Here is a 25,077-nt window from a genome sequence, read left to right as displayed (position 1 = left end):
CAGTCATCAGCAGTCAGGAGTGCCGCTTTATACAAATGAATTAAATTTCCTAGTTGGTAACTAACTCCTTTTGTTTATAACTCTTTCTTCATAAAAATGTGATTTAGGTAATACAGCTTCTTCCTTTGAGTATGTGTCAGTTTCTTTAGTAAACATTCTGCATCTGTCTCTTTTTAAGTCTTCTACAGTAAAAGAATATCAAATACTCCATAATTAAAGATATTTCTAAGACTAAGTTTAGCAAAACATCTAAAATTATAGGACATTTCGTTCAAAACTATAATTGGTTTAAATCTATATTTGAACTCATAGAAGGTGTTTCACATTATGGTGTACAGACAAAAATATTTACAGAAATTTTCTTTCCATAGAACTTGTGGAATAGAGGGGGTTTATTATTTTGATAGAGTAGCACATTTAAACATACTTTCTAGTATTCTCATAATGAGAGTGTTTTAGTGATCATATTTAATTAAATCTTACCTTAAATTAGTTAAAGTAGGTTATTTTCAGAAACCTTAACCAAATAGGTTCTTAATCAAATAGAGGGCTTGGATTTGATTTAGGTAATAGGTTTCTTAGCTACCATATCTTACCAATGCTAAGACTCAATCTTATTTAACATTTTAATATCTCTAAAATGGAAATATGCCTTTACATTTGAAAAATACATACATATCTATACATGCATATGTATGTGTACAAACACACACACACACACACGTTTTGGTTTTGATACGGTGTCCTTGGGGCTGATATTGAGTACACATTAGTAGAACGTACCACTTTCCTTTCTGATGAGTCAACATCCCGGGTTATTGGTCTGTGCCCCATGTTAATTGTTAAATATTGTATCAAAAATTGTTTGATTTTTCTCCATTTTCTAAATAATAAATCATCTGCTTTTAGGTTGGAAGCTTTCTTAGAATTTATAGCCTACATACCAAACTTCAGTCAGTCAATTCAGAGAACCTGGCAACATTTTTAGCCCTAGAGTTTCATCTCCATGGAGGCACCAGTTACGGTCGGGGAATCAGAGTCTTGCCAGAAAGTAACTCTGATGTGGATCAACTGAAAAAGTAAGCATATTATAAACCTATTTAGAAATTGTAAATAAGGTATTAATTAAGCTGATTTCTAGGATAATATTGTTCTGAGGTGGGAAGGGGGGCTCTAAGAGGTCTCTTGTAATTGATCCTCAGGGCCTTCCTTGCCATTCATTATTCATTTTTTTAAATAGATGAACCAAATGAAACAAATCAAGTGATTGTAGGTTCAAATAGCTACATAGTAGCAGAGCTGGGTTTATAGTCTAGGTTCTCCAATAGTTACTTATGCTCTTACCTCTATTCTTTGCACTCATGTTCTTCTACCATTTGCCACCTTCTCCAGGTACAGAAACAAACAGTGGAAACTGGAGCTTAGCTAAAGTTTGGAAAACTTGATATATATGTCTAGGGTGCCAAACATACTTGATCAGTCATGGACAAAATACTGCCTTTTTTTTTTTTTTTTTTGCGGTACGCGGGCCTCTCACTGCCGTGGCCCCTCCCGTCGTGGAGCACAGGCTCCGGACGCGCAGGCCCAGCGGCCACAGCCCCACAGGCCCAGCCGCTCTGCGGCATGTGGGATCCTCCCGGACCGGGGCACAAACCCGCGTCCCCCGCATCGGCAGGTGGACTCCCAACCACTGCACCACCAGGGAAGCCCCAATACTGCCTTTTTAAAGTGCGTATAACCGAGAAAATAGGTAATGGAAATATTTCAGGGTATCATATTTTTAAAACTTTTAGGTGTGCCCAGAAAGTGAATAGTACCTTAAATCCTGCTACACTTGCAGTTCCCTTTTCCTTGAAGTACTCCTGTTAATGATGTGTGCAGAAACTCTTTGACACGTATTCTAGGGAAATAAAAATTCTTCTACATATTTTCAAAGAGTTACAGAAAATATCCTTTCCAGTAAATTGAAATGACATAGCTATTTTCCAAGTTTTAATATATTGAAATCAATATGATTTTATCATCAATGAAATTAGCTATTTTAATAACCTTCTATCAGTTTCCCTACTTTATTTCTCATATTGCAATATATAGCCACATAGTATTTCACTACTTGAGTCTAGAATGAGATTGTTCTGACTTAGAATGTCATCCATTAAATACCCAGCTTATTTGCAGTATTTCATCATCCCACTGTTCTATTTGTGTCTTTCTAGACTTAGGTTTTTAAAATTTGAGGGTCTCTTGGAATCCCCTGATAATCTGTTAAAAAACTATAGTCCTCCTGAAGAATGCATACACACACAGAATTTTTTATACAATTTCAGTGAGCTCTTGGTTTCTTTGGGTAGAGCTAAACTGATCATTGTTTGACTTTGTTTTATGCAATTAACAATTCTATTCTTTCAATTACAGGGTTTTAGAATCTGTAGATTTGCCAGCCAATCAGTGTTTAGAGGGTATATGTCAATCAGAACATGAGGACAGCTTTTCAAATATTTCAAGTAAGGACAGTTTTTTTAATTTATTAAACTACAGTTGATTTACAATATTGTGTTAGTTTCAGGTGTACAGTGTCAGATTCTTTTCTGTTATAGGTTATTAACAAGATATTGAATATAGTTCCATGTGCTTTACAGTAAATCCTTGTTGTTTACCTATTTTATATATAGTGGTGTTTATTTATTAATCCCATGCTCCTAATGAGTAAGGATAATTTTTAATGTTGCCAGTTTAGTTTCTGCTAAGTAAAATGACTTTATCAACATAAATTCTCTTTTTTAATATCTTCCTATCTCTATTTTTTTGTTAAATCCATATTCATTGTAAAGAAACATGCTAAATCTTTATCACGTGTCCTGTGCAAAGGTAAACGTTACTCCTCCCTTACCTGTATAGTTACATTTTCAAATTGCGGTGGTAGGGATTACTTGATTTGTGATATATGTAGTATTAATGTGTTTATATATGAATTTATTATAAATCTGTATTTATTTCCTAGTGAACTATTTTGCTCATCAATTTCCAAAAGGAACAAAGGTTGTTTTTGCTGCTTTATTTCAAATAGCCCAAGTATTTTTTGATCACACATATCTTAGAGTTCCCAGTTTTATTGAGTTAAGTACCTAATTACAAAATGTTAACAAACAGTTGGTTGTGTATTTATGTTATTGCCTACCTGAACAGGTGACTATTCAAATCTAAATTTTAAAACACTCAATCTGTAAGATTTTTTTCTTTACCATTTTGTGTCAGTATTTGCTTATACATTCTGACACCTAGAATCTAGGTCATGTTTCTATCCCCTATTTTTTTTTTTACAACCTAACTCCTTCCCTACTATGATCTATGAGTATTTACTCTCTTTCTGTATTAGTAATGATAAGCATTAAAATTAACATGTGTGGCTTGATAGGCACTTAGTCAGTGCCTACAGCCATTATTATTTAATCCTAACAGCACTCCTATGAGGTTGATACTATTCTTCCCTTTTATAGAAAGGAAACTGAGGCTTTGAGTGATGGGAGTCATATAATTTGTCCAGGGTCACTTAGCTATTAACTGATGGCAGAGTCAGTCAGATTCAAATGCAGGCTATTTGATTTTTTTGTACATATTTATTTCTTCATTTTCTCTGCCTTAGAATTATTCATATTTCCTAGCACGCTGGTGATAGCATTTTGGCCTAATCTGTGATTATTTAAGCTGCCATTAGGAGGCCAGTTTACTTCAATTGACAATCATTTGGAGACAGTATTAATTTGTAATTATACTTTTTGAAATACCTTTTCTCCTTTTAAAAGGTTTTTCTAATCGTTTTCAAATTACAAAAGCAGTACATGTGACAGTATCAAGGTACGTAGCCTTCCCATGCCTTTATGCCCACTCGCTGAGGTAAAGTTAACAGTTTAGTGTGATTTCTTCAACATTTTCATGTTTATATGAATATATATACTTCTACATAAACAGATACGAGTTTTCCCTCTGTTTAAAAGTTTTACAAAAATGGGATGACACTAGACTAGCTGCTTTATTTAACAATGTATCACAGACCTCTTTCTGGGGTAATTCATATAGCTCAAACTCATTCTTTTAATAGTTACATTATATTTTATATGAGTCTAACATTATTAATTAAGCCATTTTCCATTTGATAGACATTCAGGTTGTTTCCAGTTTCTTACTCTTACAAACACTTCTTTAATAAACACCCTTGAACAATTGTACTTTCATGCTTATTGTTTCTCTAAAATAAACTTCTAAAGGTGGGGTTGAAGGCTCAAAGAGTAAGCACATCTGTTATTTTCATAAATGATGCCAGATTATATGCCAAAATGTCATAGGGTTCATATGCGAATAACAGTGTGGGAGAATGTCCTTTCCTCACACTCTCAGTGGTATTGGCTGTTGACACTATAAGTAATTTTTTGACAATTTGGTAGGTATAAGGTGATATTTATTTTCTCTGAGTACATGGAAATTTAAAAATCTTATTACGTATATATTGGCCCTTTTTACTCCTTCTTTGAATTGTCTGCTCTTACCCTATACCTGATTTGCTGTCGGGTTCTTTATTTTTTTTCTTATCAGTTTTGTGGGCGATTGTTGTACATATTTTGCAATATTTTCTCTATTTTCTTATTATTTAACTTCATGCAGAATTGCAGATATTAAGTAATCAGATTCTTTGAAATTATACTTTGCTCGCTTAAGGTTCTCTTGCCATGGATTCTTATGCCATTTATTAGTGATGTTGAGGAAGATGGACAAGTAATACATATGTTTGTATATGATGCCACATACAATAAATTATAAAAATATACTATTATATATAATAGAATGTAGTAAGCTAAAGTAGTTGCAAAATATGGATACTTTTTTAAGTCTTAAATTCTTCATTTTGGAAAGCATTATTAAAACTTATTGCTATGGAAATTGAGTTATTTGTAGTGAGGTGGATGGACCTAGAGTCTATCATACAGAGTGAAATAAGTCAGAAAGAGAAAAACAAATACCGTATGCTAACACATATATATGGAATCCAAAAAAATGGTTCTGAAGAACCTAGGGGCAGGACAGGAATAAAGACGCAGACGTAGAGAATGGACTTGAGGACACGGGGAGGGGGAAGGGTAAGCTGGGACGAAGTGAGAGAGTGGCATGGACTTATATATACTACCAAATGTAAAATAGACAGCTAGTGGGAAGCAGCCGCATAGCACAGGGAGATCAGCTAGGTGCTTTGTGACCACCTAGAGGGGTGGGATAGGGAGGGTGGGAGGGAGATGCAAGAGGGAGGAGATATGGGGATATATGTATATGTATAGCTGATTCACTTTGTTATAAAGCAGAAAGTAACACACCATTGTAAAGCAACTATACTTCAATAAAGATGTTAAAAAAAAAAGACATTGCTATGATCACTACTTTTGCTTTTTTTGTTAAAGTAAAATCATATTTTATGGTATTCATCAAGTCATCCTATTAAGTTTGGTAAATTTATTATTTTATCCACCTATCCCTTTATTCCCTTCAATGTATTTTTTCAACATAAGAAAAACTTTCGAACACACAGAAAAGTTGAAACAGTTGTACAGTCAACACTCATATACCCACCATCCGATTCTCTAGTTAACATGTTATTCTCTTTGCTGTGTCATTTATCTCTTTTTTAATGCATCAATCCAGTTTATTTTTTGATGCATTTCAAACTAATTTGCAGACATAAGTACATCTCCTAAACACTTCAATGAATGAACATCATTATCTAGAGTTAAATATTGGTTTAGAATTCTCTTATTTTTGAGGTAAATTATATTCAATGAAATGGGCAACCTAGGTGTATCATTTCATGAGTTTTGGCTAACACATAAACTGCATAACCTGAGTCCCTCTTAAAATCAAGACCATTACCTTTTTGCAGAAATCTCCCTCGTGCTCTTCCCCAGTCAATCCTCACCCCCATCCCCACCCCAGAAGTCCTGATTTTTTCCACCATAGATTAATTGTGCCTGTTCTAGAACTTCAGATAAATGCAATAACATGTTATGTACTCTTGTACATACTGTTTGTTTTTGAGATTCATCCATGTTGCATATATCAGTGGTTTATTCCTTTTTAATGCTTAGTATTATGGTATGACATAGACATTTTTGAAAATATGAACTTCCGGTTGCAGCACTAATTTTTTTTTAAAGATGGCTTTGGTGTCTTTGTCAAAAATCAAATGAGTATAAATGTGGATTTACTTCTGAGCTTTGTGTTCAGTACTTAGTAGTGTGGTGTGAAGTAAGCATTTTTTTTTCCTCATGCTAATTTCCAGTTGTTGCAGAACCATTTTTTGAAAAGCGTTTTGCTTTCCATTTGGATTGCTTTGCTGCCTTTATCAAAAATCAAATGACCATGTAAATGTGGGTTTATTTCTGGACTTTCTATTTAATTCTGATAATATTATTTGTCATTCTTTATGTCAGTACCATATTCTTTCGTTTACTATAGCTTTATAGTAAATCTTGAAGTCATATAGTATAAGTCCTCCAATTTTGTTCTTTTTCAAGATTATATTCTAGATTCTAGATTCTTTGCCATTTCCACTTAAGTGATAGAATCTGCTTTTCTATAATAAAGCCTGTGCAATTTTGATTAGGATTTTATTGAATCTACAGATCTATTGGGAAGAATGTCAGTTCCTAACAATATTGAACCTTCCAATCCATGAACAAATGACATGAATCCATAAACAAATTTCACCATTTGTTTAGATTTCTTCAGTTTCTCTCAGTAATGTTTTATAGTTTTCAATGCCACATTGAGCTTTTAATGGATTTTAAAACTGTAATTCCTCTTTCCTTTTTTCCTGATAGGCTCTGGATCAGTATCACTATATGAGGTAGAAAGATGTCAACAACTGTCAGCTACAAGTAAGACCATTTTCATTTTTGTATTATGGGCACAAGAGTGAGTATTACGAAGTCTGTACTTATACTTATCTATCCACGAGGGCAAAAACATATCCGTGTTAATTTTAATCAATTCACACTATGTATTTAGTGGTGTGTCCATAAAGGAGTTCCTTAAAATATGCCCCAAAACTTTAATGTAAGCAATGATAGTTAATCTATCAGATACCCACCTTCTGATACTTCAGCTAAGATTTAAAAAAAAATTAACTATTTCTAAGCACAAGTCTATTAAATGAAATTCTGTAATATACTATTATAAAGATATGAGTTTCTCATTATTGGAGACAGGACATATAATTATGAAATGGGCTAGAAGAAAGAAGCTGTGGTATTGTATTAGAATTGGAGGTGTCAGTATGTACTCATGGTTTTAGAGACAGATACAGAAATAGATATATGGGTGTTGGTATATATGTATTCACTCACATATACATTCATACACATGCAGGTGCACGTGTATAAGTATAGGTATGAACATGTGTGCATATGTGCCTGAGCTCTGTTGATGAAAGGGCATAAAAACAAGGACACCCAGTAGCAATGAGTACACCTAGTGCACAGATCTTAGTTTATAAATAATATCCCCAATCAGGGCTTCTTGGAGAAATAGCAGATTCCAGGGTTGGGACAAGAGAATTATAAGGTGATTCTGGAACATCTTGTTGTGCCAGAAAGTAGAGAATTTCTCAGGTTAATGGTGGCAGATGTCAAATCTCATACAATTTGAGTATCAAAATAAAAATTACTAGGGATGGCATAGAACTGATTGAATAAAGTAGGAATCTATTAATCCATATGGATAGTAAATAAATGAACAAAACAAACAAATGAGGTTGAATGGAAAGCTGTTATTTAAAATAGAATGGCAGCTGATAAATGTAAAGAATAATGAAGTTAGAGAAAAATCACCATTTTTCAATCATGACAGTAATTATTTAGTTGCTAATCGTCAATGGATCTTAAACTAGCAGGATCCTAAATGTTTAATGAAATTGGGATATTTATATTTTATCAAATACTTTCTTATTAGGTATAAAGGGGGAAATAATAAGTTTATAGTGGAGAAACCTGCTGAACACCACCTTAATCAGCTGAGCAAAGTTAACATACCCAGGAATGAAAACACTGATATCATGTGCCTTTTGATGTCATGCAATGAGAAGGCCACAATATCACTTACACAGTAGTATTCCTACCAAAAATGTGTAATTGGTATCTGATCATGAGAAAAACCAGACACACCCAAATAAATGGCCTCTACTCCTCAAATATATTAGCGTCCTGAAAGACAAAGAAGAGCTGAGGAACCATTCTCTACATTGAAGGACTCCAAAGAGACAGGAAAAATAAATGCTACACATGGTTCAGGATTGGGTCCTAGACCTGAAAATAAAATGCTAAATAAGAGCATTATGGGGATGGTTGGAGAAATTTGAATAATGTCTGTTGATTCCGTGATAATCAATGTTAAGTGTTCTGATGTTGAAAATTACATTGTAATATGTTAATGAAATTGCTTGTTCTTGTGAAATACATACTGAAGTACTTAGGGATAAAGGGACAAAATGTATGGAAGTTACTATCACGTATCTGCAAGGTTTATGTATATATGGAGAGATGGAGATAATGACAGTAGGAGATGATGATAAATGTGGCAAAATGTTACCAAAATTGACAATTAATACAACTTAATTGGATTTGATTGTGTATGTTTGTTTCACGGGGATTCATGCCATGAATATACTTATATCCTTGCAGATTTCTCTAACTTAATTCAAAAATTCTTTATAGTCCTTACGGATCATCAGTATTTGGAGAAAACCCCACTGTGTGCTATTTTGAAACAAAAAGCTCCTCAACAATATCGTATCCGAGCAAAATTGAGGTCATATAAGCCCAGAAGACTCTTTCAGTCTGTTAAACTTTATTGTCCTAAGTGTCATTCACTGTAAGTATTTTCCATAACAAAACCAAAGTTTTCATTTCATGAAATTTGTGTATATATGTTTTCTTATGTGTCAGTTTAAGTCCTGACGGTGAGTAAATTGTGATTTTAATGTATTATATTTTGAAAGAATGGTAATCTTTTTAAGAGAAAACACTAATTCTTAGAAAATAAATCCTTTTGATGTTTCTTAGTAATAATAAATAAAAGTAGTTGCTGTTTTCAGATCTGAAATTCAATTTAGTAGCTCTGATAAATGCAAACAAATAATAACTGTGAAAAGCTGTATAGCACGGGGAACTCAGCTGGGTTCTCTGTGATGGCCTAGTTGGGTGGGATGGGGCCGAGGGGAGGTCCAAGAGGGAGGGGATGTGTGTATGCGTATGGCTGATTCACTTCGCTGTGCAGCAGAAACTAACACAACTTTGTAAAGCAATTATACTCCAATAAATAAATAAATATAATAATTTAAAAAAAGAAAATATTGGGGGGGGCCTTTCTCATTTGTCACAAAAAAATCTTGAAAGTAAACCATTGTTAGCTAAAATCCTTAAAGAGAAAAGATTTCTGGTTAGTTGAAATTCCTAATTAAGTGTTAAGAGAAAGCCTTGTTGGAAATATTCCTGTCCTGCTTAGTAACTACCACACAGTGGACATAATTTGAACTTATGTTGGTGATTAAGGATTTCTCAGTTCCTCAAAAGCTTTATTCTAAACATCAATTATTTTATAAATAAGTAAATAAATTTATAAGACATTAGAATGAATATGTACTTACTAACTCAAGACATATTCTGAAAATTATTTTTAATCCCTCTTCTTTTTTATGCAATTTGACTGTCTTCCCTCTGTATATGTAACATGAACATGTATATACATCTCCATTATATTTATGTGTGTGTACATTGTGTGTGTGCTGTGTACACTAATGTACATATATTTTCCCCTTCACAATCTAAGTATAATACTGTTTGTGGAGATTTTTGATCATCAGATCTCCTTATACAAAACAGGGGACCATCTTCTACCCATTTTGGCTTGAAATGGTAGTTGGAATTAAAATATAAGTACAGATTTTAGATAGTCTTGAAGGATTATCAAATTATAGTTCGTAAAATTCTGTAAAAATCATATATCTTTGCCATATATAAAACCACCCTCTATGATAATTTTTTTAACAAATAGAGAAATCATCTTAGAAATGTTAAGAGGTTTTACCTAAATTTACACAGCTCATTGGTGACAGAACAAAGACAAGGAAATAGACCTTTTGATTCTAGATTATACGATTTCTACTGTATCATATTTTACCATATGACTTTTGAAAATTATATTCTAGATTAAAAGGAATCAAATGGAATATTGGTTTGCAAAGTAGGTACCCTGTGAAAGTGATATTACTTAAGTGGTAAGTGGATATTTAGCTGGAGTGAAGACGGGGCTCCTGCTGGGAAGTTTAGCATTCCTTACAGAGGAGAACAGTTTGGTGCTAGAAATAATGGTGTCACAGAACCAGGCAAGGAAATTGCTGGTGGTTAATGTAATTATGATATGGATCTAATTAGCCATAAAATGTCATCAAATATCTTTCTATTGAATGAGCCATGTAATCTGCAGAGTGTTATCTCCATGTTTTAAAATAAGTAGCTGGTTCATAAGCATATAAACAATTTTTTTATTGGATAGTTTGTTAAATTTGAATTTCCAAGCTTATACCAGTTGTTTTTGTATTATCTCATTGTCAATTATTTTAGGCAAGAAGTTCCACATGAGGGTGATTTGGATATAATTTTGCAAGAGGGTGCAACCAGAACCCCAGATAGCAAACTACAAAATACATCATTATATGATTCAAATATCTGGACCACTAAAGATCAAGGAGAACGAAAAGTAGCTGTTCATTTTGTGAAAAATAACGGTATTCTCCCACTTTCAAATGACTGTCTAATTTTGATAGAAGGTATGATATTTAAGTTGCTGTTCTATTAGAATATAGCTTTTGCTTATGTGTTTCTCTGACTGATTATTGTTAAATATATTTTAGGGGCAACCTGGGACATATAAAGTCAAAATACTGTTAATTTAAATTTCAAATAATGTAATATATATAGCAACTAGATTCGAATACATACATATACACATATATATGTAAATTTATCTGAATGACATTTTGAAATTACACATTAAACTCAAGTGTTTGCATTTGTCCATCTTGTTGGATTCCTACATGTCATCTTAATGAGACCCAAGGTGACTGCTGAGCTGAATAATAATCAAGAAGCTGCTTGTTATGTATAGTTGCTGTTATCTTGGCCTCTGGATGTCACTCTTGTTTCGTAAAAATAGAATGAAAGTCGTCTGTTGATAGCTAAATCAAGTAAAGATAACCTGACATATTTTAAGAGAATGAAACTTTGAGTCAAATTTAATTCTGCATTTCTTTTATACTTTTGTCTTATTTTTATCTAATATTTATCTAATAATCCATAATAAAAGGGGACCATCATCTTTAATTTGCATTAGAGAAATCTTTCATTTTGTGAGTGAACTGATCTTTCTTACAATGGATTATGATCATTTTTATTCCTGGCATTTTTCTGTTTATAAAAGTAACACATAATCATTTTAGAAAATAATGTATATATGTGACTACACATGTATATAAACATTGATATTATTTTTGTGAACATCACTTGTTTTAATACATTTATAGCATACCAGAAACTAATTAACTTAATCACCACGACAATCCTGTGAAGTTGGTACTATTATAAGCTGTTTTTTATACATGAGAAAACTGAACCACAGAGGAGATAAATGTCTTTCCTAGTACAGGTAGTGGGTGGTGAAACTGAATTGCTTCCAGTTTTTTACATAGCAACTCTGTGATGAACTTTATCTCCCCCCTGAAGTGTAATTGGGCACAAGGAATTAAGTGAATGTTGCCCAGTTACTTTCTAGTAAAGTTATCATAATGTGCACATGCGTTAGCAGCATGTGAGATTATCTGTTCACCTACCCTCCTCCTAATATACTAGAGCTTTAAAAAATTTGGCCATTTTGATGAGTGAGATGTGACATTTTATTCCATTAGCAGTATTTTAATCTGTGCCAGGAGATAGATGTAAAAACAGAAGGACAAAAAAAAACACAAAAAAAAAAAAAAAAAACACAGAAAGACACACACACACACACACACACACACACATACATATGGAGTAAATCTATTTATATGGCCTAAAAATAAAATAAAGCTGTGATCCCATCAGGCTTTATTAGAACTGTCCTTGTAGGGCCAACTCAGAGGATGTCAAGTATGCCTTCGGCTCCTTCTGTGCTTTGCTGCCTCCCACAGAATTCTGTGCTGAAGCCATGTTGGCCTTGACGGTCCAAAGGAAGCTTGAATAAAGAAGTCCCCTTAGTTCCTGATCCTATCTTTAAAATTACCAGTCAACCCTCAAGCTTTCAGTCTCACCTCCTATCACAGTTCCCATCCCACCCTCTAGCCATATTGAACTGGTGATAATTCCTAAACCTAGTATATTCCTCTGGGCCTCTTTGCCATTCTGTCACTGTTCTGAGAAATTCTGCTCTAATACGTCTTCAGAAGTAAACTCAATAATTCCCTTTATTCAGCAATTCATATAAAATATTTAACAAACACCTACATGCACCAAGCACTTTTCTGATTTATCAGGCAGATTTGAGTGGTTCTTACTGCATGCTGTATGAACTTCTAGTAGAGCACCTCTTATATTTGTGTTTTATCTGTTTGTAGATTTGTTTATTTATTAGAATGTAAATTCCCCAAGGTCAGAATACATGTTCTTTTAATCTATGTATCTTCAGCACCTAGAGTAGTAAACCTGGCATGTAACTGGCTCTCAGTAAATATTTATTGAATATATAAGTACATCCAAAGTAGTAACAGTTTACCTTACAGAGCCTTTTAAAAAAGTCAAATGAAAGTGTATGTGAAAGCACTTTAAAAGGGTTTCATCAAAATGTAAGCTATTTTTATTTTATCATATTTCTGAGTATTGTAACTCTAAGCATAGGCTAAGATCTAACTGTAGGATGACACAGCAAACCTGTGGTTTCCAGCTATCACAGAGCTGAGGGAAGAGGTATGGGAGCTGGGCAAGTTAAAATGCCATGAAACTTGCTGTTCTTGTAAGATTTATCCACTTTTTTTGAATAAACACTCCTTGGATTGTTGCAAGCCTTTGGTTAATTTCTAGAGTTCTGAAAAAGTTGAATGTGACAATTGTTGCCAAAGTTGTTTTTGCCATTATGGAGAAGTGTATTTTTGGACGTTCTTGCTCTGCTATGCCAGAAATGCTTCCTCCTCACAATTGAATTTTAACATTACAAATTTTACACAAATTTTAGGAAATACTCAGAAGTATTTTTATAAATCATATTCTCTTTCCCTGGAGAGGAAGAATTATCAATCTAAGTGAAAAATACACCAGAAAAGGTACCGGGGGGTTTGAGTAATCAGAGATAATGCTGCCTTTTAATAATTGTGCACCGTTGAGCATACTCTTTCTTCTCAGCCAACATGATGGTTTTAATACCCACCCTGTCGTAGCATTAGGGTAAGTAAGTGTGATGGTTTCCATAGGAAAAATGAATAAACACTCTACAGGAATTCCTATTACATAAACTGTTTGCATCTATATTTAAATTCAGTGTTAAACTGAAAAGATTTATTTCAAACTCAAGACTAAATTTGTCTAGACATTAGTAGTATATAGCAAATTTAATAATGGGAATCCTGTCATACTTTGACTCTCAACTTCGTTCTTTTTAGATCATTTGAACCAAACTATTACTGGCATAAAGGGCAATTTGTATAAATTTTATAAGTTCATATTTCACAAACCTTGTATTTTGCTCAAATCTCAGCATTTTTGCTCAGTGTTTTCTTTAATCAGTGAATAGGATCCTAAGCTTACAAATTATTATTTTTAACAATAAATGTATAAGTGCATTAAATCTCTTAAATTCATGGTATTTGTTGTCTTTTTCTGTCAATCCCTTTAGTCCTTTACTGTTGATCATGTGTTACTTAATAAGTACCCCAGTTTGCTTACTTTATATTTGTACTACTTGAAGGGTTTATTTGTTCTCTTTTAATAGGAGGTACACTTAATGAAATCTGCAAACTCTCAAACAAGTTTCATAGTGTAATTCCTGTGAGATCTGGCCATGAAGACCTGGAAGTCCTTGACCTTTCAGCACCATTCCTTATACAAGGAAAAATACATCACTATGGGTATGTTTTCAATAATGGGAATTTTTAATTTTATTTATTATTTTATTCCACTTGTTACTATATATTCAGTGGATACTTATTTAGTACCAATTTATAGGTACTAGATTTTTTGGCATATATCTATTCTTTGGATACCATATATATTGAGTGCCTACAGTATGCTAAGTTTAAGGCTGTCCCAAAGGCTAATATTCGTTTGCTTTCTTTCATAACAATTTAGATATTAGTTACAGAGAAAGTTCAAAGCTGTATCCTAGTAAAAGTTAAGTGATTGGATTCCAGAATTTCTGTGCCACAAAGTTATAAATGAGTTGCCACTGAGAAACTGGAAGATATCAGAATACATTAGGAGCTACAAACAGATGTCTAGGTTTGGAAGGAGGCAATATAGATAGAATCTGTTTCCACTTGATGAAACAATCACCCTGGAAGTGCTCTGCTTTGAGAAACCTTGGATTATAGAATATTTTCCGCTTTATTGGAAAATACCAAATTGTTTTTCTAATGATTGTAACATTTTATGGTCCAATCAGCAGTGTGTAAAAATTTGTTTACCCCGGGTTAGCTCTTGGTGTTAGTCTAACTTGTAATTTTGTTAGACTGCTGAGCATCAAATAGTATCTATGTTGTTTTTGTTTGCATTTCCTAGATGACTGGGGAGTTTAAACAATCCTCATGTTTATTGACTATTTAGGTTTTCTCTTCTGTGAATTCCATATTCACATTTTTCTATTCAGTTACTGGTCTCTGTTTTGGTTCTTGTGTGTGTGTTTAGATGATTGTAAAAATTCTTTCTGTATGAGAGATACTAAACATTTGTCAGTTATGTGCATTTCATCAAACTTCTAGTCCTGTACTTTTTAGCTCTGTGCTTCCTTATGTTTTACAGATTTTTTAAATATTAATATAGTCATATTTACCAAAATGTTTGACAAGACAAAGTTTTTGCAAAACTTACTTAGATTTCTGGATCTGATGCTTTTTTAATGGAACAGAAACTAATGCTTTAGTTTCTTACTAGTTACACATCTTTTAAGGATTTCTGTTTCTTCTTGTATCTATTTTATTAATGAAAGTTTTCTAGAGAAGTATTTCATTTATCTTTTAAATTTAAATTTATTGAGATAAAATAATTCATAGTACTTTCTGATGATTTTTAAATCTCCTCTTCATCCGTTCTTGAATCCACTTCATATTGTTTGCTCCTTTTTTTCCCTTGGACTTTTTTGCCAAAGCAACTAGCTTTTGTTTTTGTTGATGCTCTCTATTTTTTTTATTATTGTTCTTAACTTTATTTTCTTCCTTTACTTTCTATAGGTTTCCTTGGTATTTCTTTTTTGTAATGTTTTTAACTGAATGCTTACCTCACTTAATTCATTATTTTTAATACGTTTTTAAATATTTGTATTTAAGTCTGTAATATACCTCCTGAGAAAATAGCCATAGCTTTAACCGAAGATTTGATACGTAGTGTTTTTCTTGTCACTTCTAAATGTTTTGCAATTCCTATTATGATTTCTTTGGCCCATGAATTATTTCACTGTGTATTTTAAATTTTTCCACACACTCATTTTAGGTGCTGTGTTTTTGTTTGTATTTTAGTTAGATTACTTTTTAACCAAGTAGCGTGATGCATTTCATAATGATTCTTTGAGATTTGTTTAGTTTTGCTTTATCCTAGAATGTGTTTCTTCATAATTTGTACATATTACATAGATTTTAAAAAGAATGTGTATTCTTTAACAGTTGTGTTTAGTGTTTAATAGTGTTTAGTTATGTCCATTAGACAAGCTTGTTAATCGTATCCAAAACTTATCTTTCCTTTGTAACTTTATCTGTCTAATCACTTCTTAGAGACTGTGCTTAACGTCCTCTGTGATTGTAGGTTTGTGACCTATTATTCTGTCAATGTGTGCTTTATATGTTTTGAGTCCTTTTTGCTTGCTCACTCAGGTTCGGTATTTCATCTTCTGGTGAATTCATTGTACTGTATATCCTTATGTAATGACTTCATCTTTAATCGTCATTTTTTGCTGTAAGGTTTATTTTTTTCTCGTTTTCTTATTACTGTATCAGAGTTGTTTTGGTTGGTAATTGCATGGTGTATCTTATTCTCATCCCATTGCTTTTATGTTTCTTTGTTGTTATATTTTAGTAGGTCTCATAAATAAATACTTATCAGTAGGTTTTAGTTGTTTTTTAATAGATGAGTTTAAAATATGTTAACTACTGAAACATTTAGGTTTTATTTCTATACTGTATTTCTTGTTCTTTTCCACTTATCATACTATTATTGTTTCTCTTCCCACCCCTTTTTTTGTTATTACTTTATTTTTTTTTCCAGTCTTCTATTGGATTAATTTATAAAAATGTTCTCATTTTTCCTCTTTTATTACTTCGGAAGTAATGAATTCTCTATGCCTATTACTCTTAATTTTTAATTTGTATACTTGCTTTATCAATGTCTAAAGTTTAATATCACAGCCTTTTTTTTTAAAAAAAACGAATACTAGTCATTCAATTACCTTTTTCTGTTAAAGAAAAAGCTTCTATGTATTTAAAGAGTGGAAGGGGATAACATTTAATATAGTTACCCTCTGTTTTCCCCCAGATTGCAAATGAAAAGGAATCTGCATGAACCTTTTGAATGTTGATTTTTATATTTTTATCCAAGCATATTTTCTCATCAACATCTCCTAAACATTAATACATATAGTAAAAACTAAATTGCTTATACTTAAAATGTTTGTATGTAAGTAAAGCAAAATACCTATACTAGATAGTTTGCGATTTTAGTGTATTATGTAATTTTAGATAGATCTGTATACAAAGGATAACTATAGTACTAGGCATCATAAACTATGATCCTCTAAATATGTGCTAGTACTGACTTCCTTAGAATAATTTTCTCCTGTTGCTATATTTATAAAATTAAGACGTTGGCTATTCCATATTGTGCACAGAGCCATAAAATGAAAGAGTCCTTAGAGTTTGTCTCTTTAGACTTTTTGTTTTACCAGATAAGGAAATTAGCCAAATTAATTAACAATCTGCACCTGGAACCTCTCTCACTGTCAACTTAGAGTTGTTTATTCTGAACTGTACTATCTTTTTAGATTGCTTCTATTGTAAGAAGCTTATTTTTTTTAGTAATTCTGTTTGTAATATGCACATTACAATACAGGAAGCGCAGTGCTCTTTTGTTTAATAATATACTTTTTAAACTGCATGCTTGAATGGCAAAAATGTTATAATAATTAAATGAGTTGTAATAATTACTTATAATAAATCATTTTTTTCTTTTATTAATTTAGATGTAAACAGTGTTCTAGTTTGAGACCAATACAGAATCTGAATTCCCTGGTTGATAAAACATCGTGGATTCCTTCCTCTGTGGCAGAAGGTAAGCTAAGTTTCTGTGTCCTGTCATTGTAACTGTCTTTGTATAAGGTGATCTCACTGAGAATATTTCAATATTTGTGGATATTGTAAAACCAGAGCAAAGGCTGAACTAAAGTTTAATTGTCCTTAAGTATAACCATTCACAGTGGTCCTAATAAAAGTATAAATGTTTAAAATAATTGAAAACTTACTTTCAAGCATCTGCCAATGTTTTTCAATTATTACATTTTAATAATTTAGTAATCATAAATACAACTTGTGAAAAATCTCTCCAGTTTATAGTATCTTGGGATTGAAAAGAGTTGTATAGATAGCTATTACAACTTTTTACCCAATACAAGTCTTTAGCTGGAGCAACAAGAATCTTTTTATATCACGTTATTAACTGTGGTCATCCAGCCTTGGCTTAAAACTCTTCAGTGACTAGGGACTCGTTACATTGCAAGGTAACGTATCTTACTTTTTAGGTGCAGTACTTAACAGTGAGGCAAAATCTGCTTACCTATAATTTTAACATGGGCCACATTCTGTGTACTAGAATTAAAGTACATCTGTTCCCTCTTCTATAAAATCAACAAACTGTACATTTGAAGATAATCTGTCAAGTTTTCATTGAGTCTTTATTTCTCCAAGCAGGTACCCTCACTTCCTTTGGTACTTTCCCACATTCCTTACTATTTTATTTCTCCTCTTCAGTAAACATTCCATTTTACTAATGCTCTTCTCAAAGTTTGGTCCTCAAAGCTAGAAATAGAGCTGCAGGTGTTGGCCAATTCAGAATGTGAAGAAAACCTTTATTTACCTAAGATTGGATACTGCTCCTACCTGCCTGAAAATTTTATTCTGTAGATATTTATTTGTATACTTGGTTTTGTTTCCTTTCTCTTTTAATCCAGCTATATAATACTGCTAACTCATATTTTGTTTGTGGTCCAGTGAAATTCCAGGTTACTTTTGCATGAGCTTCTTACTATGTGCTTCAAGCTTGGTCTCCTCATCCTGTACTAAATGTAGTTTTTTGTTTGCTTATATGGTCCCTCGGGGTAGGTTTTATGTTCATTCTTCTTGGTTTTAGCTCACAGTTTATGCCTATCGAGAACTTCTGAATCTTAAAAATCAATTCCTCTGTATTAGCAATTTCTCTCATGTCTGTATGCCCTAATTTATTTGTTTTACTTGCTCCCTTTATTACTGAATATGGATTCCACAAATGGAAGACAATATTCCATTATATAAGCATATTGAATGTCTTCCATTTCCAGACACAAAGTAAGATGTTCATTTTAACCTGTAAATTTTCATGATTTAGCATCTCTTTAATTTCTTCCTTTTTCCTCATCTTACCAAATTATGAAATCTCAGATTCTCACATCATTCAACCAGATGATATCTCTTAAAAAATAATCGATCCCTATGCTTAAAATACAAAGGAGAGAGACATGTTAAAAAATCCTAACTATTGAACTGTATGCTGTTTCTGAATTGCCTTTCATGAATTGGTTTTTATGTTTTTTATCAAGATGAACTCATTTTAAAGATAATGCTGTATTGATATTTAATTTAAAAAAGATACTATTGCTCATGAGTCATTATCCCTATACAGGTGTAGTGTAATGTTCCAAAATTACCCTTCTAAAATGAGCTTAGTATATTGGTATTAGAGAACAGAAAGGGATAAGTTTTTTTAATCTCTTGAGTTATTTTAGTAAACAAGACTAACAGGTATCTAATCTCATAAAACAATTTTTTCTTTACTTTGATTAAGGCATAGGAGATTCATATGGTTTCAACTTTTTTCCTTCATTAGTACTGGGTATTGTACCTCTCCAACATGTGTTTGTGATGACATTTACTCTTGACGATGGAACAGGAGTATTGGAAGCTTACCTCATGGATTCTGTAAGTAATAGAGGTAGTGAAGATACTTCTAATTAAAAAATAGCACTTTTTAAAATTTTAATATATTTATTCATGCCTACTTTGTTACTGAGGAGATTTAAGGCAACTCTGAAGAATAAATAAAAGACAAGCACATAAATCTTAAATTGTCTATGTATTTATCTCTCTTTTGATTTGACACTGTAAATCTTAATATGTGAATAATGAAAAATTGAGGAAGTTCTATTCCAGGAGCCAAAGGCAGAGGTATGGCCACACCCTCAGGCATTATCTATTAGCATTTCACTGGGCTTTTTAAGCCTCCACATTTCGTATTAGAGAGAATGAAGTTACTTTGATAGGGAGATAGTTATGTGTGAAGCTAGGTAGCTGTCCACAAGACCACCTTCATTTCTGACAGTACCAAGTTTGGAGGTTCCCAAGACCACCCTTACTTCTGGCACCAGTTGAAAGTTCAGAGGTCCCCAAGAGCACCCTTAGTTTTGATAATTCGCTAGAAGGACTCACAGAACTTATTGAAAGCTATTATGCTCACTGTTAACAATTTATTACAGCTAAAGGATATAGGTTAAAATCCTCAAGGGAAGAGGTGCATAGGGCAGAGTCCAGGAAAGTTTCTAACATGGAGCTTCCGTTTGTTCTCTTCCCATGGAGTAGTGGACGGTGTTACTTTCCTGGAAATGATATGTAACAGTACACGTGAGGTATTGCCAACCAGGGAAGCGCAGCTGAGCCTTAGTGTCCAGAGTTTTTTTTGGAGCTTCATCATGTAGTCATGGTTGGCTGCCCATGTGACTGATCTCAATCTTCAGCCCCTCCAGTGGTCAAGTTAAAACCACATGCTGCAAACTCCCCACCCGAAATCACAATGTTAGAGTGACCCAGGGTCTCCAGGCAAAAAAGAATACTCCTATGAGACATGACATTCCAAGGGCTTAGATTACCTCTCAGAAACCTAGGGCAAAGGCCAATGAGGTTAAATTTTTGCTACACACATTGGGAAAAATCTGGGGTAAGGTTGAGGACAGTTTTTCTCCTGCCTAAATAAATTATCCATTTATTAAATAAGTATTTAATGAGCACTTACTGTATGCCAAGTGCTACTCTTTGTGATGGGGATATAGCAATGAGTGAAACAAGCAAACTCCTTTCCCTCCTGGAACTTATAAATAGGAGAGGAGAAAAAAAAATTAAATAAATATATACTATATATTAAACTCTTTTAAACTTAACACTTAGACATTGTAGGTGCTCAATACATATGCTATCAAGAGAATAGTAAGCCTCACTGTATTCTAATCATTCTTATCATTAAGTCAGAGTGGTTTAACTTGATTTTATATATATGTATCATAGCTGTTTTTAGATTAAAGTAGTAAATCAGATTTTAGAGTTTAGACTAGCACTCTAGTTTATGAATTCTACAATATTGATATGGTGAAATAGTCTAGATTATTTTAATTAGATAATATTCAAATAATTTTGTATTAATTATAGCTTCTGAAGAAGATAAAGATCATTTCCTTGTTTCTTCATATTTTTCTTAAGGAAAAATTTTTCCAGATTCCAGCATCAGAAGTCCTAATCAATGATGGCCTTCAGCAAAGTATGGATATGATCATGGATATGTTTTGTCCTCCAGGAGTAAAAATTGGTAGGCAGTAATATTTAACAATCCATTCATTCTTTTCCTTGAAATAATACCTAGCATATGGCTAAGCTATGGACTTTTAGAGGTATTAAAAACTTTGAAATCTGAATCCAAATAAATTATTAAGTGATTGTTTATACTGTATGATCTGCCTACTGATGAAGATAGTGGCAGGGATAAAATAGGTATGAATCATAATTCCTGAAACGGGAAAAGTTTTTTAAAATAGTTTGAAATATTGATATAACAAGGGGGAGGCAATTTTGATCGCAAGCACATTTGATATGATGCTTATGCATGCAAACAGTTGAAATTAAACCAACAGGGATGAAATTTTGACAAGAAACTTTTCCTATAACAAACTCATTTAGCCTGTTTAATTCATCGATGAATTGTCTCTTCAATATTAACTAGTTTCGGATTTTACAAGTTTTTATTTTACTAAATATTTTTGTCAGCTTTAGTTGTTTTCTGTGTAACATTTGATTCATCAACCAGTCTTCAGGTCAAATTGTATCGATTACACCTACTGCCACTGATTTTTCCTTTTGTGGCCATTATTTCTCTTTGCATTGAAACTTGCAGATCTAAAAGTTTCTAAGGTAACTTGACTTCTAACAATTTTTCATCAGTAACAAATTTTACCACCTGCAGATCTAGCTGTTGTCAGTTTAACGTTTATAGGTTATTTTAAGTCAGGTTTTATTTTCCCCTGGTCAGTCTTTGCATTTTATAACAATTCCAAAAAGATAGTTTTTGTACATCCATAACTAAGTCTAACTTACATACTTTTATATGATGTCAGCTTTTATTTTTGTTGGCTGCTTGGATTCTTTTGGATAAATTTCTGCAAATAAAACTGCCATATTGGAGCTTCCCTGGTGGCGCAGTGGTTGAGAGTCCGCCTGCCGATGCAGGGGACGCGGGTTCGTGCCCCGGTCCGGGAAGATCCCACATGCCACGGAGCGGCTGGGCCCGTGAGCCATGGCCGCTGAGCCTGCGCGTCCGGAGCCTGTGCTTCACAACGGGAGAGGCCACAACAGTGAGAGGCCCGCGTACCGCAAAAAAAAAAACAAAACTGCCATATCAAAAAGCATAGGCCTGATAGGCTTTTGCTACATACTTTCAGATTGCTTTTCAAGAGCATTTTACCTGTTTATGGTTCTACCAGCAGTGTAAGAGAGTGCCTGTCTTGCTTGACCCTTGCCAATAGTGAGGACTATATTAAATGTCTTTCAAATTCAAACTTCAAGAAATGTTAACAGACTGTTCTAGAAGTTATAAACAGATTTACTGTGGTCATGACCAAAGCTTGGCTGCCAGCATTGCCTGGACACAACACCTGGTACCTGGCGGGAATTTCAACTAGACATATGTAAGGGCGAGCTGGTTTCTTTGCAGTCAACCAAGAAAAACAAAACGAGCAGATCAGTAAGTGATAAGCAGAAAAAAAAAGAATAAAAGTTGGGAATGACGTAGATTACTACCTTTGCTATCAAATATTTTGAAAAACCCCACATTTAATGACTTTTTCCTGTTGTTGGGGAAAAATTCAAATTAGTCAGAATTGCTACAAAACAGTAACATGAATCCAGTGTGTATTTGGAAGAGCAGGTAATGGTAAATGTGGTGAGTGTATTTATTTACTTTTCAAGCTAAATTAAATATGTTGATTTTACTAGCTAAGCATTATGCTTAGATACATATTTCAGAGTTATCTGTTTAGTTTTGATGGTTAAATAGCATTTCTTTTTTTGATTTGTAGATGCATATCCATGGTTGGAATGCTTCATCAAGTCATATAATGTCACAAGTGGAGCGGAGCAGCAAAGTTGCTATCAGATTTTTGACACCACAGTTGCAGAAGATCTTATCTAATTTTGACATTCAACTTAGCATAGGTAAAATGCTATAATTTTGGAAGACATTACTATTTTCTATGCGATTGCTATAAAAGACATAAGAGATTTTAGCTCTGTAGTTTTCCATTTTAACCAGTATTTAAAAATTTTTTGACAGATAGGCATTGTGTTATCTTAATGCCCTCTTATAAGTTAAAAATGTTCCTGTTGCTCAAAATATTCAGTATGATGGCTGTGAGGGATATAAGAGAGAGACATCGAATAAATAAGGACTGTGTTTTCATTTACTCTTTACTCTCCTCCTTTCGGAGAAACTGTTTTGTTACCCTACCCTAGAAATCACTCTCCCTATTGGTTTTTCCATGTATCAGCCACTGATTTCTCTGCCATCCATCATGCCTGGTTGAGCTGCTTTTTCTGCCCTGATTTTTATATCAGCAATTTGGATGATTTTAGCATGTATATGGGATTAGGAAATGTCCTTACCTTAAATCTTCCACTCTTACTGAGCACAAGGATTTGATCTGTTTTGTTTTCATGCAAAGGGATCTGCTTGAACAAGTACTCCTTGAAGAAGTGCTTGTCTGAGTGAGCTACAGTGTGCTTGAAAAGAGTGATTTGCTTTAAGTGGAAGTAGCAGAATTGCTTTCTTTGGGTGCTGACTTTGACCGATTGAGGATAAATCCATTTTTTCAGACCTGAATTATGTGCTTTGATTGCTTGTTTCTCTACATGATATTAGAAGTTATTCCATTCCTCCTCAACCTAATCAAGTGATCAGATCTGCAATGTTAGCGACTTACGTATGTTACCCTTTTTGTTAGGGTCTTATGTAAAATATACTTAAATTTCAGGTTGAACATTGAATGAGAAATTAACTCAGTGTGATAGTCTGCTTTTTACCTGACGATATTTGTCAAATTTAAAATCATGAATATTCAGTTTTATACAAATGCTTCTGTATATTTATATATATGTAAAGATTTATGTATGTTATTTCCTGAAGACTGAGAGGTACAGATCTGCCTAGCTCACTGTTAGTGAAGAATAAATAAATGTACACATTTCAGCTGTTTCGTTTATTTGCCCTGTGTTGAGCTGAGGCATGATTTGAGGTGAAGAATCAAAGCAAGTGTGTCAACATGGCAGATACTTAGGACTGTCTACACACCAGGTACAATACTAAGTAAGCCCTTAACATGTATTTTAGTTTCAAAACAACCCATCATCCTGATAAGAAAACTAAGGTTTCACTGATAAGCTGACTTGACCAAATGCATACAATTATTAAATGCCAGTCAGCACTTGAATTCAGGTAGTCTCTGCTCAGGGGCTGCACTGTTAGCCACTTCAGGCCTCTGGAGCAAAAGCTGGTACGGGGTTTTCTGCAAGTGAGTTCTCCCTTAAATATCTGAAGTAATACCACAGATAGAGCCAAAAGGCTTTTCACACCTTATTGGCCAAAAGGATTGAATATCTGATTTTCTCTGCTCATAATAATTCTAAATTCGAATTCCTGAGTATATTAGCACATCTCCAGACCTAACTACCCATCTGCCCCATCGCTGAATTATCAGCTTGTTCAAGACAATGAAAGAGACCAATGCTGCTGTTTTGGAGATGTACACTCTTGGTTCAAAACATATTCAAGGAAAAACTTTTAAGAAATGTTTTAAGAAAATTTTGGTATTGGTGGTATGCTAGGGACACAAAAGTGAGAGAGGCATTTTCACTTCCTTCGGGAAGCACCCAGTCTAGGAGAGTAAGGGTCAGAGGTGCAGGGAGTGCCACACGTGTCAGCCTGTGCTGTCTGCCAGTTAATAAAGTAAAACTATGAATTTTCACGATTTCTCTTTACCTTTTGTTTTGTTTAGTAAACCCCTACATTGTCATCATTTTTGTTTTTGTTTTTAACTTTTCAGTTTTGAACAAGAAGCGTTTGTCAACCCCTAGTGTTTATCCAGTGGTGATGTATGTGCCTTACCCTAATTGGGAACCCAAGTGTAAGGGGAGTTCCATTTCTGGAGCAACAACTAAATGATAGTTCATCGTGCCCAATTTTGAGCCCTGTCCCC

General features: G+C 33.4%; 1 protein-coding gene across 3 annotated transcripts in view; it reads left to right on the top strand.

Moving 5' to 3' along the window:
• The window catches only part of POT1 (protection of telomeres 1), an 80,009-nt gene extending 55,940 nt beyond the window's left edge, over positions 1-24,069 (top strand). For all 3 annotated transcript variants that reach the window (XM_029233740.1, XM_029233739.1, XM_029233738.1), the window contains 10 exons: positions 910-1,079; positions 2,416-2,504; positions 6,864-6,920; positions 8,754-8,910; positions 10,662-10,867; positions 14,053-14,188; positions 17,503-17,591; positions 19,398-19,489; positions 21,038-21,143; positions 22,906-24,069. In XM_029233740.1, the coding sequence (XP_029089573.1) occupies positions 910-1,079; positions 2,416-2,504; positions 6,864-6,920; positions 8,754-8,910; positions 10,662-10,867; positions 14,053-14,188; positions 17,503-17,591; positions 19,398-19,489; positions 21,038-21,143; positions 22,906-23,018 (1,215 nt within the window). In that variant the 3' untranslated portion in view covers positions 23,019-24,069. The remainder of the gene's footprint in view (positions 1-909; positions 1,080-2,415; positions 2,505-6,863; positions 6,921-8,753; positions 8,911-10,661; positions 10,868-14,052; positions 14,189-17,502; positions 17,592-19,397; positions 19,490-21,037; positions 21,144-22,905) is intronic.
• Positions 24,070-25,077: the final 1,008 nt, after the last annotated feature.

The sequence above is a fragment of the Monodon monoceros genome, unplaced genomic scaffold, assembly GCF_005190385.1.
Source record: "Monodon monoceros isolate NGI ecotype Baffin Bay Population unplaced genomic scaffold, NGI_Narwhal_1 Super_Scaffold_2, whole genome shotgun sequence".
Taxonomy (NCBI): Eukaryota; Metazoa; Chordata; class Mammalia; order Artiodactyla; family Monodontidae; genus Monodon; species Monodon monoceros.
The sequence above is the reverse complement of the archived record's forward strand: the minus strand, read 5'-3'. Positions and strand labels throughout refer to the sequence as shown.